We start from the raw sequence: 12,870 nt of genomic DNA, 5'->3' as shown, positions 1-12,870 counted from the left end.
TTGTTTACCTCCATGCTCTTCACACTGAAGGATGAACTTGGACGTGTGCTTCTGCACCTTTTTTGCCACTTCGTTCCCACGTTATGCGGTTCTTCCTGGTTAGCACCTGGCTGAATCCCAGCTCAAGCTACTTGCTAGCTGTGCGTCCTGGGCCAGATGCCTAAAGACTTGGTGCCTCTGTTCCCTCATCCATAAAGCCGGCAGATGACGGCTCCCACCGCGGGCTGTGCGTGGCAGTCCGCGAGCCTGTCTTTGTGAGGCCCTGAGACCCGTACCTGGCAGTTGAAAGGCTGTGGATGGAAGTGTTGACCGCATTTGGAGCTGAGGAGACTCAGTCTCAGAGAGGTGCTGCTCCTGGTCTCAGGCGCATGACCCGTGACCCGTGAGGGGCAAAGCCTGAGGATCACACAGGGTGTGTGTCCCATTGGGCCTCCTTCCTACCTCCCAGAACTCACGGCTCTATCACAGTGAGCAGAGGGCTCAGTACATGTCTGCTGTCACGGTACAGCGCTTTTTACAAACTTCCGTTAATTCTCCAATACGCTAACCCCATGTGAACTGGGTATTTTTTTAACCAATATGTTAAATGTTAGGAGAATAAATGGATTCTTGTAGGAAATACAAATTAAGTCACAAGTGAAAGAAACCAACTCTGGGAAGAGATGCAGGATCGTGGATGGAGCCCAGGCAGGAAGCAGCAGGAGCTCTTGGCTGGGATTTGAGGAGGGGCTGCGGGCCAGCCTGGCACTTGGGCTGCGGCTGAGATGCTGCGGAAGCCAAGATCTCCTCTGGTGCCCTGAGAGCCAGAGCAGCCCCGAACCAGCGAGGAGCTGGATTCAGAGATGTCCAGCCTCTCTCCCCATCTGCCCTCCAAGATCCCACTGCTGCCTCCCACCGACACATCCAACCAAAGGCAGATGGCAAAGGCCTGGTGATGCCTGGAGGGTGGGTCTTCGGGGCCCAGAACTGGGCAGAGATGGGACAGTGACTGACACCAATACCTCCTTCCAGACAGGAAACATACTCCTCATCTTGATACGACTCTATTAAAATGCTGCCATGATTTTGGCTTTTACCAGGTGATTGAGGATATTCTTGAAAGCCAAGAGGAGGAGGAAAAAAGCAAAAAGAAAAAGAAGAAAAAGGAAAGTAAACCTGAAAAAGAAAAGGAAAAGAAAGAAACGAAGGAAAAAAATAAGGTAAGGTGTTTGGAATTTTAGAAATTGGCTTGTTCAGGGGGTTTGGTTTTGTTTCGTTTTTTGCTTTTGTTCATGGAGTCAGTGGGATAATCTCAAACCTGTTGAGCCTGTGGTTCTTGTTTCCTGGGAAACCATGCTGTCTAATTAGCAGCTTTTCATTTTTGCGTGTGTGTTGATCAACAGTCTGTTGCCACCCTTTGTACGACCTACAAATACGCATTAGGCTAAGGAGTCGGTTCAACAACTGAGATACTTTGCATTATTCACATATGTGAAGGCTTTGAATTTTCATTCCTCAGAATAAATGATCCCCGCGGCTTTTCTTAAGGGTAAAGATAAGGGAAAATCCTTGGCAAATCAAGTGACCGCTACAAAGTCAAAACAGTCGTGACTGCTTTCACCAAACTATCTTCCTTCTAGTGTATTCCTGCACGTTGGTGTCTTGGACATGTTTTAACTTGTTTCTTCCCCCCTGAAGGCAAGCAGAGTGCAAAGGCAGCCCCTGTGGGCGGGGCCTGCCCTGCGGGGCGGGGTCGCTGGGTGATGGGTGGACAGGGGGCTGCTGCTGTCCGGGGTGCAATCAAAGGGACGTCACCCTCAAGCATGTAGACAGACCATTCCTAGGGTGCTCATTCTCTCGGCACAAATTCCTTTTTTGAGAAACGGGGCTCGGGCTGGAAGCTCACATCATCCAACAATGTGAGTGTGTTTCCTGTAGCATTTTGCACAGACAGACACATAGCTGACCTACACCCCGATCTGAGAGTGAATCCTGAAAGGTTATGTCCCCCCCCGGGACTCTGTCCAGAAGCAGAGACGCAGCGCTAGCTCAGTAGCCTTGGCCACACTCCTCCTGTTCTGAGACATGGGTCCCCCTCGTCCCTGTCCCGATGCTCAGACTTGAAAATTCGTGGGAGAGGCAACTTGCTGGGGTCTGGTGGATGCGTCTGGGGTCTCTGGATGCATCACAGTGAGAGAGGAACGGGACGGGCTTGTACTCGGGAGTGATGGGACCAAGGAGGCGGGCGTTGTGAGCAGGAGGGAGTGTGATGGGAATATAAAATGGCAATACCCAGAGTTCCTTAGTGTTGCGACAGGTTACGGATCTAGCACCGGATGCCGTGGCTCCCGTAACTGCTTTGGCGCAGGTTTCATCAATCCCTGGCCCAGGAATTTCCACATGCCTCGGGCGTGGCCAAAAAGAATTGACGCTGCCCAAAGTCCAGAATATACAAGGTAGAGACAATGGTGGTAAAAAGCCAGCATCGTGTGACGAATTTCTTGCTTGGCTGCGCTGACCAGCCTGAGGTGACGGCCGCTCTCAGTGCTCACCCCCGGCGCTGGGATCAGCGGGAATCTCGCGCCTCTGCCACTCGCCTTGGCCATCTCTAACCCTGTCCCGTCCTGGGACACTGCAGGAACTGCAGGAACGAAGGAGAGACCCCTCACCGCTCACTTGGGGCACATCCTGCCCCACCGTAGTGGATGCGGAATGGGCCCCTCCAGGGCCCCCTTCAGGACCAAAGGGGGCTCAGTCCCCAGTGCCCCAGGATGTAGTCCTGACCCCTCAATTAATCCCTCCCCAGAAACAGTTCCAAGTCTAAGAGATGCGGTCCCTGCAGGTTACAGTGTTACACACCGCCCCCCAGGACAGCGGCATTCAAGGACAGTCGCGTTGGGGTACAAAGATCCAGCCCCCTCGCCCCCTGGGACAACTTTGGGGGTTCTCCTAGCTCCTGGGCTCCCTGTGCAATCAGCTGAAGATTCCCCTTCAATTGCAGCCAAGGTTCAGCTCACCCCTCTGCCCCCGTTCAACTGCCCCCCTGCCCAGTTCAGCTCCCCCCACTGCCCAGGTCTCCATCTGAGTGTTTCAGGGGAACCCAGCCCAAGGGACCAGCTCTCGCCGTATCTCATGAACTTGCAAAGCTTTCAACCTTGTAATTGTGTGGTATTTTGAAAAGAGTATCTTAGGATCTCCATGATTAGCTGAAATATTCAGATTTTTTATGTGAGGTCTTTTCCAAGTTTTCTGACTATATATATGGGGTTGGCCATTGATAAATGACCAAGTGTTATACAAATTCCCAAAGAACAACCCACAGCTCTGGTGGTCAAGGGTGAGAGTGTGATGGGTGAGTCAGTATCTGTGTAAGTTAAACAAAACTAGTTTCCTCTGTCCCCGCCTTACCCTCTAACTAGGATGAATAATAGATGTCTTTCTCTGCAGGTCAAAATACCTAATTCCCACACAAGGAGATGAATAGCTGGTCTCAGGACTGTTTCCTGACGCTTTAGGAATGATCTTAGAATAAGATTTTCAAAGTCAGTGGAAAAAATAATCTGATCTCGAAGAAACGTATCAACAGTTTCAACGTATCAATTTTTCTTAGAGACTAACGTTTCATATTTTAATAATCCCATTGTCACTTTGCAAACCTGAAAGTGTCATAAATCCATTTCTAAGTAATTCTGAAGCGTTTGTCTTATCATCTGCAACTCCTCCATAAATGCCGATGTACTCGGATTTGGCTTTTTGTCCAGAACTGTTCATCATTAAGGGGCTCTTTAATAGCTAGTGACTAAAATCCTGTCACTCAACAAAGACCAGATTGTGTAGCTGATACTTTCAGATTTTTATGGAACAAGCGTCACTAACAGTGAATGTTAATTTGCAAGTGTCAAACTCACTCATGCATGTTTAGAGAGGCTTGGAATAAAATTGAGAATCCCCCAGTGGGTCCAACTCTCAGGCAGTGCTTCCAGACTATCTTGCCAAGTGGAGGAGGGTTTTAAAAACGAACGTAGCCAGTGAGCTTTCTTTGTTGTTTTGGATTTTGATTTTTTTTTTTTTCTGGAAGGAGTTAGAAATGGGGGGCTGCCCGTGGTCTCACGGGTTAGGTTCCCTGGAAACACTCAGATGGAAACTTTATTGGGAACGCCACCCAAAAGGGAGGGAAAGGAGAAGCAGCACTGGGCAGATGGACGCGGAATTGGGCAGACCTGGGGTGCATTTGCAAAGGAGCCTAAACATCCAGGGAGCCACTGCTGAGACGGGCGAAGGGATGGAAGGATCAGAGGCTGGGTGGAGGCAGTGTTCCAGGCAACCTCCAAGCCGCAGAAACAGGGACAACTTCAGAGCGAGGATGACCAGAGGCCAAGGAGAAGGGCAGTGTCTGGAGCCAGGAAAGGTTGCAGTGGGCAATGATCGGGCGCCTCGGGGTTGGGGCGGGGGGTGGGGGTGGCGAGCCGAGCCTCCTGCAGAGAGAAGTGGACAGTCATGTCTGGGGAGTGAGTAGATCTGAGTGCAGCAAGTTGTGGCCCAAGCGCTGCATTTTCTGGTGTGTTATGGGATGGACTGTGGGTGAGGAAGTGGCCGAGGCACAGGGCAGTGAGACCAAGCCAGAGTTAGTGCGAGACGAGGTTCCACCTGAGGACAGGCCTGGGCAGGGGTCTGAACCCCTCAAAGTTTATATTCAGTCTCATGGGACGATGCGTTTAAAATCTAACATTTAGGAATTCTTGTTGTGGAACAGGATGAGCATGTGGGTTCGATCCCTGACCTCAGTCAGTGGGTTAAGGATCTGGCGTTGCCGTGAGCTCTGGTGTAGGTCACAGATGCGGCTCAGATCCCACGTTGCTATGGCTGTGGTGTAGGCCGGCAGCTGCAGCTCCGATTCGACCCCTAGCCTGGGAACCTCCATATGCCACAGGTGCAGTGCGGCTATAAAAGAAAAAAAAAGAAAAACAACAACAACAAAAAATGAGAATCTATCTAAACTTCACACCTGATATAAAAATAAACTCAGGAGTTCCCGTCGTGGCGCAGTGGTTGACAGATCCGACTGGGAGCCATGAGGTTGCGGGTTCGGTCCCTGCCCTTGCTCAGTGGGTTGACGGTCCGGCGTTGCCGTGGGCTGTGGTGTGGGTTGCGGATGCGGCTCGGATCCCGCGTTGCTGTGGCTCTGGCGTAGGCCGGTGGCTACAGCTCCGATTCGACCCCTAGCCTGGGAACCTCCATGTGCCGCGGGAGCGGCCCAAGAAATAGCAACAACAACAACAACAACCACAAAAGACAAAAGACAAGAAAATAAATAAATAAATAAACTCAAAATGTATTAGGGACTTAAACATGAAACTGGAATCTTTAGATGGTGAAAAAAAAAAAAATCTTCAGGATCTAGGGCCGGGTAAAGCGTTCTTAGACTTGACACCAAAAGCGCAGTCCGTGAAAGAGAAGCGTTAAATTGGACATCACCAAAATAACATGTTTGCTCTGGAAAGATCCTACGAAGAGGCTGAAAAGACAAGCTATAGACTCGGAGAAAATATTTGCAAACTATTTGTCTGACAAAGGATTTGCCTCCAGAACATATAAAGAAATCTCAAAATTCAGCAGAAAGAGAGAAGAACACCCGTCTTTCCTTTGGGTCTTCGGTGCGAAATCCACCTCTGAACATATGGAGGATTTCAGATAAGAGATCCCCTGACGAGCATAACTTCAAGGAAGGAGGATGCTGCTGCCAGAAGGACGTTTTCTGCAGACCAAGAGCAGTCTCTGCAGATACGCTTTCGAAATCAACATAACCTCATTTGCCTCACTCTGGACCTCATGCTGGCTTTGGAAACAAAAACACAGAGAAAGAGCCCGCTGGGGGCCATCCTTATAGCTCCTTTCCCTGGGTGGTTTTTCAGGGTTCCCTGTGTTCCACCCTTTGGAGCCATTTGCAGGGGTTCTGACCTGTCCATCACACGGGATTGTGCGAATACTAAAGAGTCCTCTCTAAGTTTCCTCCAGCCCTCAAATGACTTAGTGCTAAATTCTTCTGGAAAGATCCTTGGGCCTGCCTACATACAGCACGCCTAACTTGAAACGCTATCGTTTGTCTGAAGTGTGTCCCAGCCCTGCTGACCACAGCGCCTCTCCCCCGAGCCCGAGGAGGAGCTCCGTGTTGAACCTCTGACCCAACCCCATTCCTGTATATAATTTGAGAGCATTTCAAACCTTGCATTACTTGGCAAAGACGGAAGAGGGAAGGCCATGTGTTTCCGGAGGCTGTTATCAGGAATAAGGGTTTCGTTATGGAAATGTACCTATCGAGCCTCTTCTGTGTCCACTGAGGTGCAGCGAGAGAGGGGAGCTGAGGCCGTGAGTGGCTCCTGGGCTGCAGAGGGGGCAGGGGCTCTTTTAACTCAGGGGGGACAGAGACCCCGTGGATACACTCCCTGAAGTTGTATGTACTTAAATAAAGTGCATCCCGCTGGGAAGAAGGTTACGAGCTTTCTTCAGCTTCTCAAAGGATTCTTCTCTCCAAAAAGCTCAAAACCCACTGCATACCCAAAGGACCGCATCCGTTGCGTGGGGGAGGGGCCCAGAAGAGAGCAAGGGTCTGAAGGCGGGAGAAGGCAGAAGGGGCTGCCCAGAGGATGTGGCACCTGGGGAGATTTTCGGGTCCGAGCTCGCCTCCCCCCATCTCAGGGGAACAACGGCCTCCCAGCTGATACCCCACCTTGTCTTCTGCACCTGCAGCCAAGCGACCTGATTCAAATGTGACTGATCAGCACCCCCGACAGCGCTGGCCCTCGAGAGCTGTGCAATACTTATTTCCGAAGGAAGAGTGAGTGCTCAGAGGAAGACCCTAGGGTGGCCGTGGTTGGATGTAAAAAGATGGAGAAGACGCAGGCGATGTCACAAAGGACAAGTGGGGGTCTGGGGCGGAGGCAGAGAGCAGCAGTTGAGGTGGGCCCCAAGGGTCTCCAGTGACAGGTGCTGCCTCAGAACCGTGACGGCGGGACACCCGGGTCCAACCATCCGCTGCCGTTCAGCACAAACTCAGGCAGGATCAAGACGTGGTGCAGATGCAGGAGTTACTCCTGTGCAGGAAACCCTAGCTGAAGAGGAGGGCACGGATGGGTTTTAGGAAAACCATTGTGGGTGTAAGTTGGAGGACCTGGGTGACATCAGAGTAGGGGGGAGAGGCAAATCCAGCCGGGGGCGGGGACAGCCTGGCGGCAGGCAGGGAGAAATTCAGCGCAGTGGCGCTCCTCGTGAAATTCCCAAGGGGCTGACTTTCTAGAAGGAAGAAAGGGCTCCTTCTGCTGCCCTGGTCCATCCACAGTGCAGAGTGAGACTAAGGTCGTGATGGAGACAGAGCCAGGAGATTCTTTAAATCGATGATCATTATACAACTATAAATGTAATAAATTCATTGAGTAATGAAAAAAGAAAAAAATGACAACAAACCCACAACAACAACAACAAAATAAATGAAGCGAGGGACCCCTGGTGTCGAGGAAGGTCAAGGAGGAGGCTTGAGAAGAAGGTGCCGTGATGAGCACGCCCCTGGGACTCTTTCAGTGAAAGCAGAGGCGGGGCGGGAGGTGCAGAAGGCAGGTGACAAGCAGGTGAGGGACTCGGCTGAGCAATGAGGGCAGTGGGTGACATACCTCCTTCGAGAAGTTGCAGAACGGTGAATAAAGTCGAGCGAGGACTCTAAGAGGGAGAAGCGCTGTGAGTGTGCCAGGACAGAAGGACCCGTGCCCGTGGGGGGGAGAGCGTACAGCTGTCAGGGCTGCAGGGAGGCCCTGGAAGCCGGGCCAGAAGGAGGTGATGCCCAACAGAGTAGGACGAGGCGGCTCCGCAGCCAAGAGCAGCGGAGGAGGCGCTGGCAGAAGCACAGGCCTTCCAAGAGGTGCGGAACACGTCGGAAGAAGGCCCCTGTATCCAGGCGGCCTCCGTTTTTGCAGGTCACCAGGAAGCAAGGGTGAAGCCGGTGTGACCCCTCAGCGGGTGGGCCAGGCCCTCAGAGCGGTGCATGAAAAGACCCACCAGCAGGTGGAGGACCCCATGACTCTGGAATTCGTTTGGGGCTTCAGTCGCTACAGCTGCCCGCCCCACAAGCTGGATGTAGTCAGGTCCAGGATCAGACTGATTCAGGTGGACTGGGCTCCTGGACCCTGACTTCCCAAACTGTGAATTTCTGGAAAGATCATAGCAATTTCCTTCCATAAGAAAGGACTAAGGAGGAGGCCCCCGGGATCCCTTTGCCCCCGGAGCCCTCGTTTGCCTGGCCCCTCCCCGCAAGGGCTCCTCTACTTAGCACATCAAGCAATTTGTGACATTCTCAAGCAGGCCACGTTCCATGCAGAGGGGGAAAAACTACTGGTTAGCAAAAAGAGGAAAGAAAATGGAAGATGCCTTGAACCCACGCCCCAGAGTCAAGGAGCATTCACACGCGGGTGCATATCCTTCCAGAAACATCTTGATGCATATATGTCTATAAATTGTTCTTATGGTAGTTATTGCTCATAACCATTAACTGTGTCCCGTAATGGGACGTGGAGTCAAGATAAAGCTTATCAGGAGCTCCTCTCGTGGTTGAGAACCAGACTAGTATCCATGAGGATGCGGGTTCGATCCCTGGCCTCGCTCAGGGGGTTGAGGGTCGGTGTTGCCCCGAGCTGTGGCGTTGCTGTGGCTGTGGCTGTGGCTGGCAGCCACAGCTCTGATTCGACGCCTAGCCTGGAAACTTCCATATGCCTCAGGTGCGCCATTTAAAAAAAAAAAAAAAAAAAAAAAGATAAAGCATTTCAGTTAAGCTAAGAGGAGGCTGAGTGTTTAGCTTGAGCTTGGCCAAAGGGCCAAGAGGTCAGCCAGGTGGACAGAGGTAGGAACGTCTCCCCCCACCACCACCAGGAGGGCCTGCGAGGACCACAGGGGTGGGTGCAGAGCCTGGAGTGTGAGGAGGGGCCGGGGAGGGACCTGTGGAGGTCAGGATGGCCCCGCAGAGAAAGTGGCGTGCCCCTTCCCGCCACATCCTGGCCAGGAAGCGCTTCCCAACAAAAGTTAAACCTGGATCTCCTCAGAGGAAGCTGGGTCAGATGTCGTTTAGGACATAGCTGTGTCTTTGGGCTTCGCGCTGGAGGCTTTGTCAGATCCGCCCAACAGCTTTTGTGTGGGAGGGAGTAGCAGGTATTCTGAAGCCCCAAAAGCTTGAGTGACTTTTCTAATCTGATCTCAAAGGAACGAGGAAGCAGAAAAGTCAAATGACAGTCTAAACACAGGCCTGAAAACAGTTGTGAGATGCTGAAGTTTTTTACAAGTTAAGTGTCCATCATGACACATCACGTTATTTGGATGCATTTTTATGGCAAAATGCAGTGGGTTTTTGTTGTTTTTGTTTTCCTCTCTTTCGGCCTCCCCTCAGCATATGGAGTTCCCAGGCCAGGGATCAGATCCAAGCTGTCATTTTGCCCCAAGCCACAGCTGCGGCAACACCAGGTCCTTTAACCCACGGCAGCAGGCCGGCATCGAACCCCCATCCTGGCAATGCAGAGATGCCCCTGATTCCATCGTGCCACATCGGGAAGTCTCAAAAAGCAGTTTTTAGCGATGATAGTTTCTGGGCTGATTTTGCACTTCCGGATCTGAAAGCAGATTATAATTTCACTCTCAGCTCAGAGGGAATAAGCCTCTTCCCCAACACGGTGATCTGGCTCCCACCCCCAGGGACAGACCTTGAGGGGACCATCAGGCGAAAAAGCCAGGAGTGCGCAGCCTGAATTTACATGTTATCAGGCATATGCCGAAATGCTTACCCCCAGTTAAAACAGGTGACAGCGGCAGCCCTCCTCGAATGTCGCCACTTACCCACTAATGCGAGGTGCCCAGCAGCCCTCCGCAGCCCACTTGACGTGCAGGCGCTGGCTCAGAGAAACTTCCGACGGGGTCTCCATTCATCAGAGTCCCTGTGTCAGCCAGGGAGAGGGAGGGGCCTGTGGCGGCCCCTGGGGGAGGGGATCGGCCACCGTCCGCACCTCTGTCACCCGCCCGACCTCGCCAAGACGACTCCCTGGGAGCCGATGTGCGACCCCGAGCGGTCTTTCGGAAGCAGCCCTCTGCCTCTTTCTCCCTGCCCGCATCTCGTGGACGATGGTCCAGGAAAACCCGTGGGCACCAGGCGGCTGTCTGCGCTCCGAGAGGACGTGTCCCTCGGTGCAGGGAGGCTCGCAAAGGATGGTCCCTTTCGGTACCTCGGCTTGGTAAATACATTCTGAAGGTCAAACCAGGAGACCTTCGCCCGTGTATTCTTGCTGAGAAACTGCTTTGTCCTCAACGACTGACGACTGTTGACGCGCCCTCGCGACCCCCGCACCGGGACAGTCCCGCACGCCCTACGTGCTCAGGAAATGTTTACAAGCAAACGAGATAAGGTCATAAAATTGGTAAACAAGGCGGAAAAAAACCCCAAGACCCAATCAAGTTGAGTGACGCCAAATAAAGGAATATAAATTAAAAGTTAGCTCTGTGTTTCGCTTCCTCTGCCAGCCAACTTTTATATCATTGTAATTACGCTGTAACAGACAGGCATCGCCTGTGCGTATTGAACAGTTCTTTGGATAAAGGTGAGGGGATGCCGCTGATGATTTCCTTGGGTTTTAAAAATTCTTTTCATGTCATCGTGATGGTGTTTTTGCAGAACGCGCAACTAGGCTCTGCCATTCGCTCCCAGGAGGGGCCACGGGCGAGCTTCGGGGAGCTGCTGGTTGCTGGATATCCTTGGCTGGCATCTGCAGAGAGCAGCTCCTCAGTGATATCTGTAACATTCCGGAATGAACGGAAAGGCCGGGACATATCTCAATCCTCTTCCTTAGTGGGCCTCACAGGGTCTGCTGGGGGTGACACCAGCTCACAGGTCAGCTGACGATCAGATGGGGCCGGGGTGCAGAGGAAGCTCATGACCAAGGGGCATGGCCGGCGTGCCCTGGAGCTGGGAGTGGCAGGACCCTGTCTGCCAGGACCATCTGCTCTGTCCATCCTGTCTCTAAAAGGCCATACCGTGGCTGGGACCACATTCTCACCTTGCTGCCAGCCGGCCAGGGCACCTGGGTTTCCTGCCCCAGTGCAGAGGGAGCCAGTGTGACTGGCTGCCAAGCGGGGCGGGCCAGTCCAGCCCCTCCCAGGGGGCCCCGTGTCTGTGATTAGAATGCTCTCCAGCCCACTGGCTGAGCTGGGGGTGGTGGGGGTAGTGGCCGAGAAGGTCCCATCAGAAAGGGACGCTGGTCAAGGCGGGCAGCATGACCCATTCAGAATCCTCGTCTGCCCCCCTCACAGGAAAAAGTGACTTTGGAGTTGAAAGGTAAAAGCTGCACATGGAATTTCTCCCCCCCAATAATTGGCAACATGAGCAAAATGGTAAATGTTTAAACTAGCAACCAGGAGTTCCTGCTGTGGCTCTGCAGGTTCAGACCCCAACTAATATCCACGAGGATGCATTTTTTCGATCCCTGGTGTCGCTCAGTGGGTTAAGGATCCTGCATGGCCATGAGCTGTGGTGCAGGTCACAGACGCGCTCGGATCCGTCGTTGCTGTGGCTGTGGTGTAGGCTGGCGGCGACAGCTCCGATTCAACCCCTAGCCTGGGAACCTCCATATGCCGAGGGGCAGCCCTAAAACCAACAACAACAACAACAAACGGCAACCGAAAGAAAGGATACATCCAATGACCTGTTGCTCTAAGAAGGGAAGCAGAAATGTTCCCTGGCGCCTTCTCCTCCAGTTAAAGGTGTCTCCTGTCCCTGTAGGTTATGTCCTTGCCGCAGGGAGAGTCACAGAGGTCACTTGCATTCACTGTCATGCTGTTTCCAAAACTGGCCTAACACTGCTCTGCTCCCCTAAGAGCTTGATAGTTGTTCTAGAAATAAAGTGGCACAAGTAGACCTGCCAATCCTGTTTTTACTTGCATGCATTAAACACCTATTTAGGGACCAGGCCCTATGCTGGTTCCATATGGGGCACAAGACAGCAGCCAGATGGAATCCTCCCTCATGGAGGCCCCACATCCCAAGGAGCAGTTAGGACAGGCTCACAATTAGCCAATACTCTGCTCAGAGAAACAGGCCCCCCGGGAGTGTAACCAGATGCCCCTGAGTGAGAGCCGCGTCTTTGGGACCTGTGAGAATCCAGGACGGCTTCACAGAGGAGGGACATTCGCCTCGGACCAGGGGGAACTGTCCATGGAAGAAGACAGGAAAATGAATTCTGGTCAAAGAGAAGCCCCCCCCCCCCCCACCGACCCCTTCCAGCGTTTCCCCGCCCTCCAGCCAGAGTGAGGCCCAACAAGCAGGTGCACTCACGCCAGCTCCTGCTCCGGATCCCCAGGCGGCTGCCCGGCTCTCAGATCAAGGTCCCGTTCTGGGAAGAGCCGGGCTCACAGGCCTTCCGAGGTCCTTCCTGTCTCTGTCTCCCCAGCCTTGTATGCTCTGCTCACCCCTGTTCCAAAAACCCCTGCCCACCTGACTTCCCATTATCCAGAGGCAGCATAGCCTTCCAGCTCGGATACACACATATGGGTCCCTCTGCTGAAAGCGCTTCCCCTGCACTGTGCTCCCTTCCCTGGAGCACCCCTCCCCCCTCCCCCTCCTCCGTCCCCCTCCCCCTCCCCCTCCATCCCCTGCCCCCCTCCCCTCCCCTTCTCTCCTCCTCCCCTCCCTCTCCACCCTCCCCCTCTTCTCCCCAGCTTCTTCTTCTCCCCCCTCCTCCCCCTCCTCCTCCCCCCTTTCCCCCTCCTCCCCTCCCCCTGCCCCCTCATCCCCAGCCTCAGCTTCCTCCTCCCTCCCTCCCCCTCACACTCACCATCTGTAGGGGCTCCCAGAAGCGAAATCCAGGGCAATCT

General features: G+C 53.2%; 1 protein-coding gene and 1 long non-coding RNA gene across 3 annotated transcripts in view; one reads left to right on the top strand and one right to left on the bottom strand.

The window, feature by feature from the left end:
• IQCA1 (IQ motif containing with AAA domain 1) overlaps positions 1-12,870 on the top strand; it is a 167,848-nt gene that overhangs the window by 81,652 nt on the left and 73,326 nt on the right. For both annotated transcript variants that reach the window (XM_013984621.3, XM_084998799.1), the window contains one exon: positions 1,080-1,199. In XM_013984621.3, the coding sequence (XP_013840075.2) occupies positions 1,080-1,199 (120 nt within the window). The remainder of the gene's footprint in view (positions 1-1,079; positions 1,200-12,870) is intronic.
• Positions 5,294-12,580, bottom strand: LOC146396226 (uncharacterized). The gene is made up of 4 exons (XR_014829162.1): positions 12,332-12,580; positions 11,693-11,889; positions 9,847-11,295; positions 5,294-9,623 (listed from the first exon to the last, which is right to left on the bottom strand). It is a non-coding gene; the product is annotated as an uncharacterized LOC146396226 (long non-coding RNA).

This window comes from Sus scrofa, chromosome 15 (assembly GCF_054392235.1).
Source record: "Sus scrofa isolate SSC_HxYL_T2T_F1_AM1 chromosome 15, Sscrofa_HxYL_maternal_Yorkshire_Landrace_v2.0, whole genome shotgun sequence".
NCBI lineage: Eukaryota > Metazoa > Chordata > Mammalia > Artiodactyla > Suidae > Sus > Sus scrofa.
This window is presented reverse-complemented; position numbering and strand designations above follow the sequence as displayed.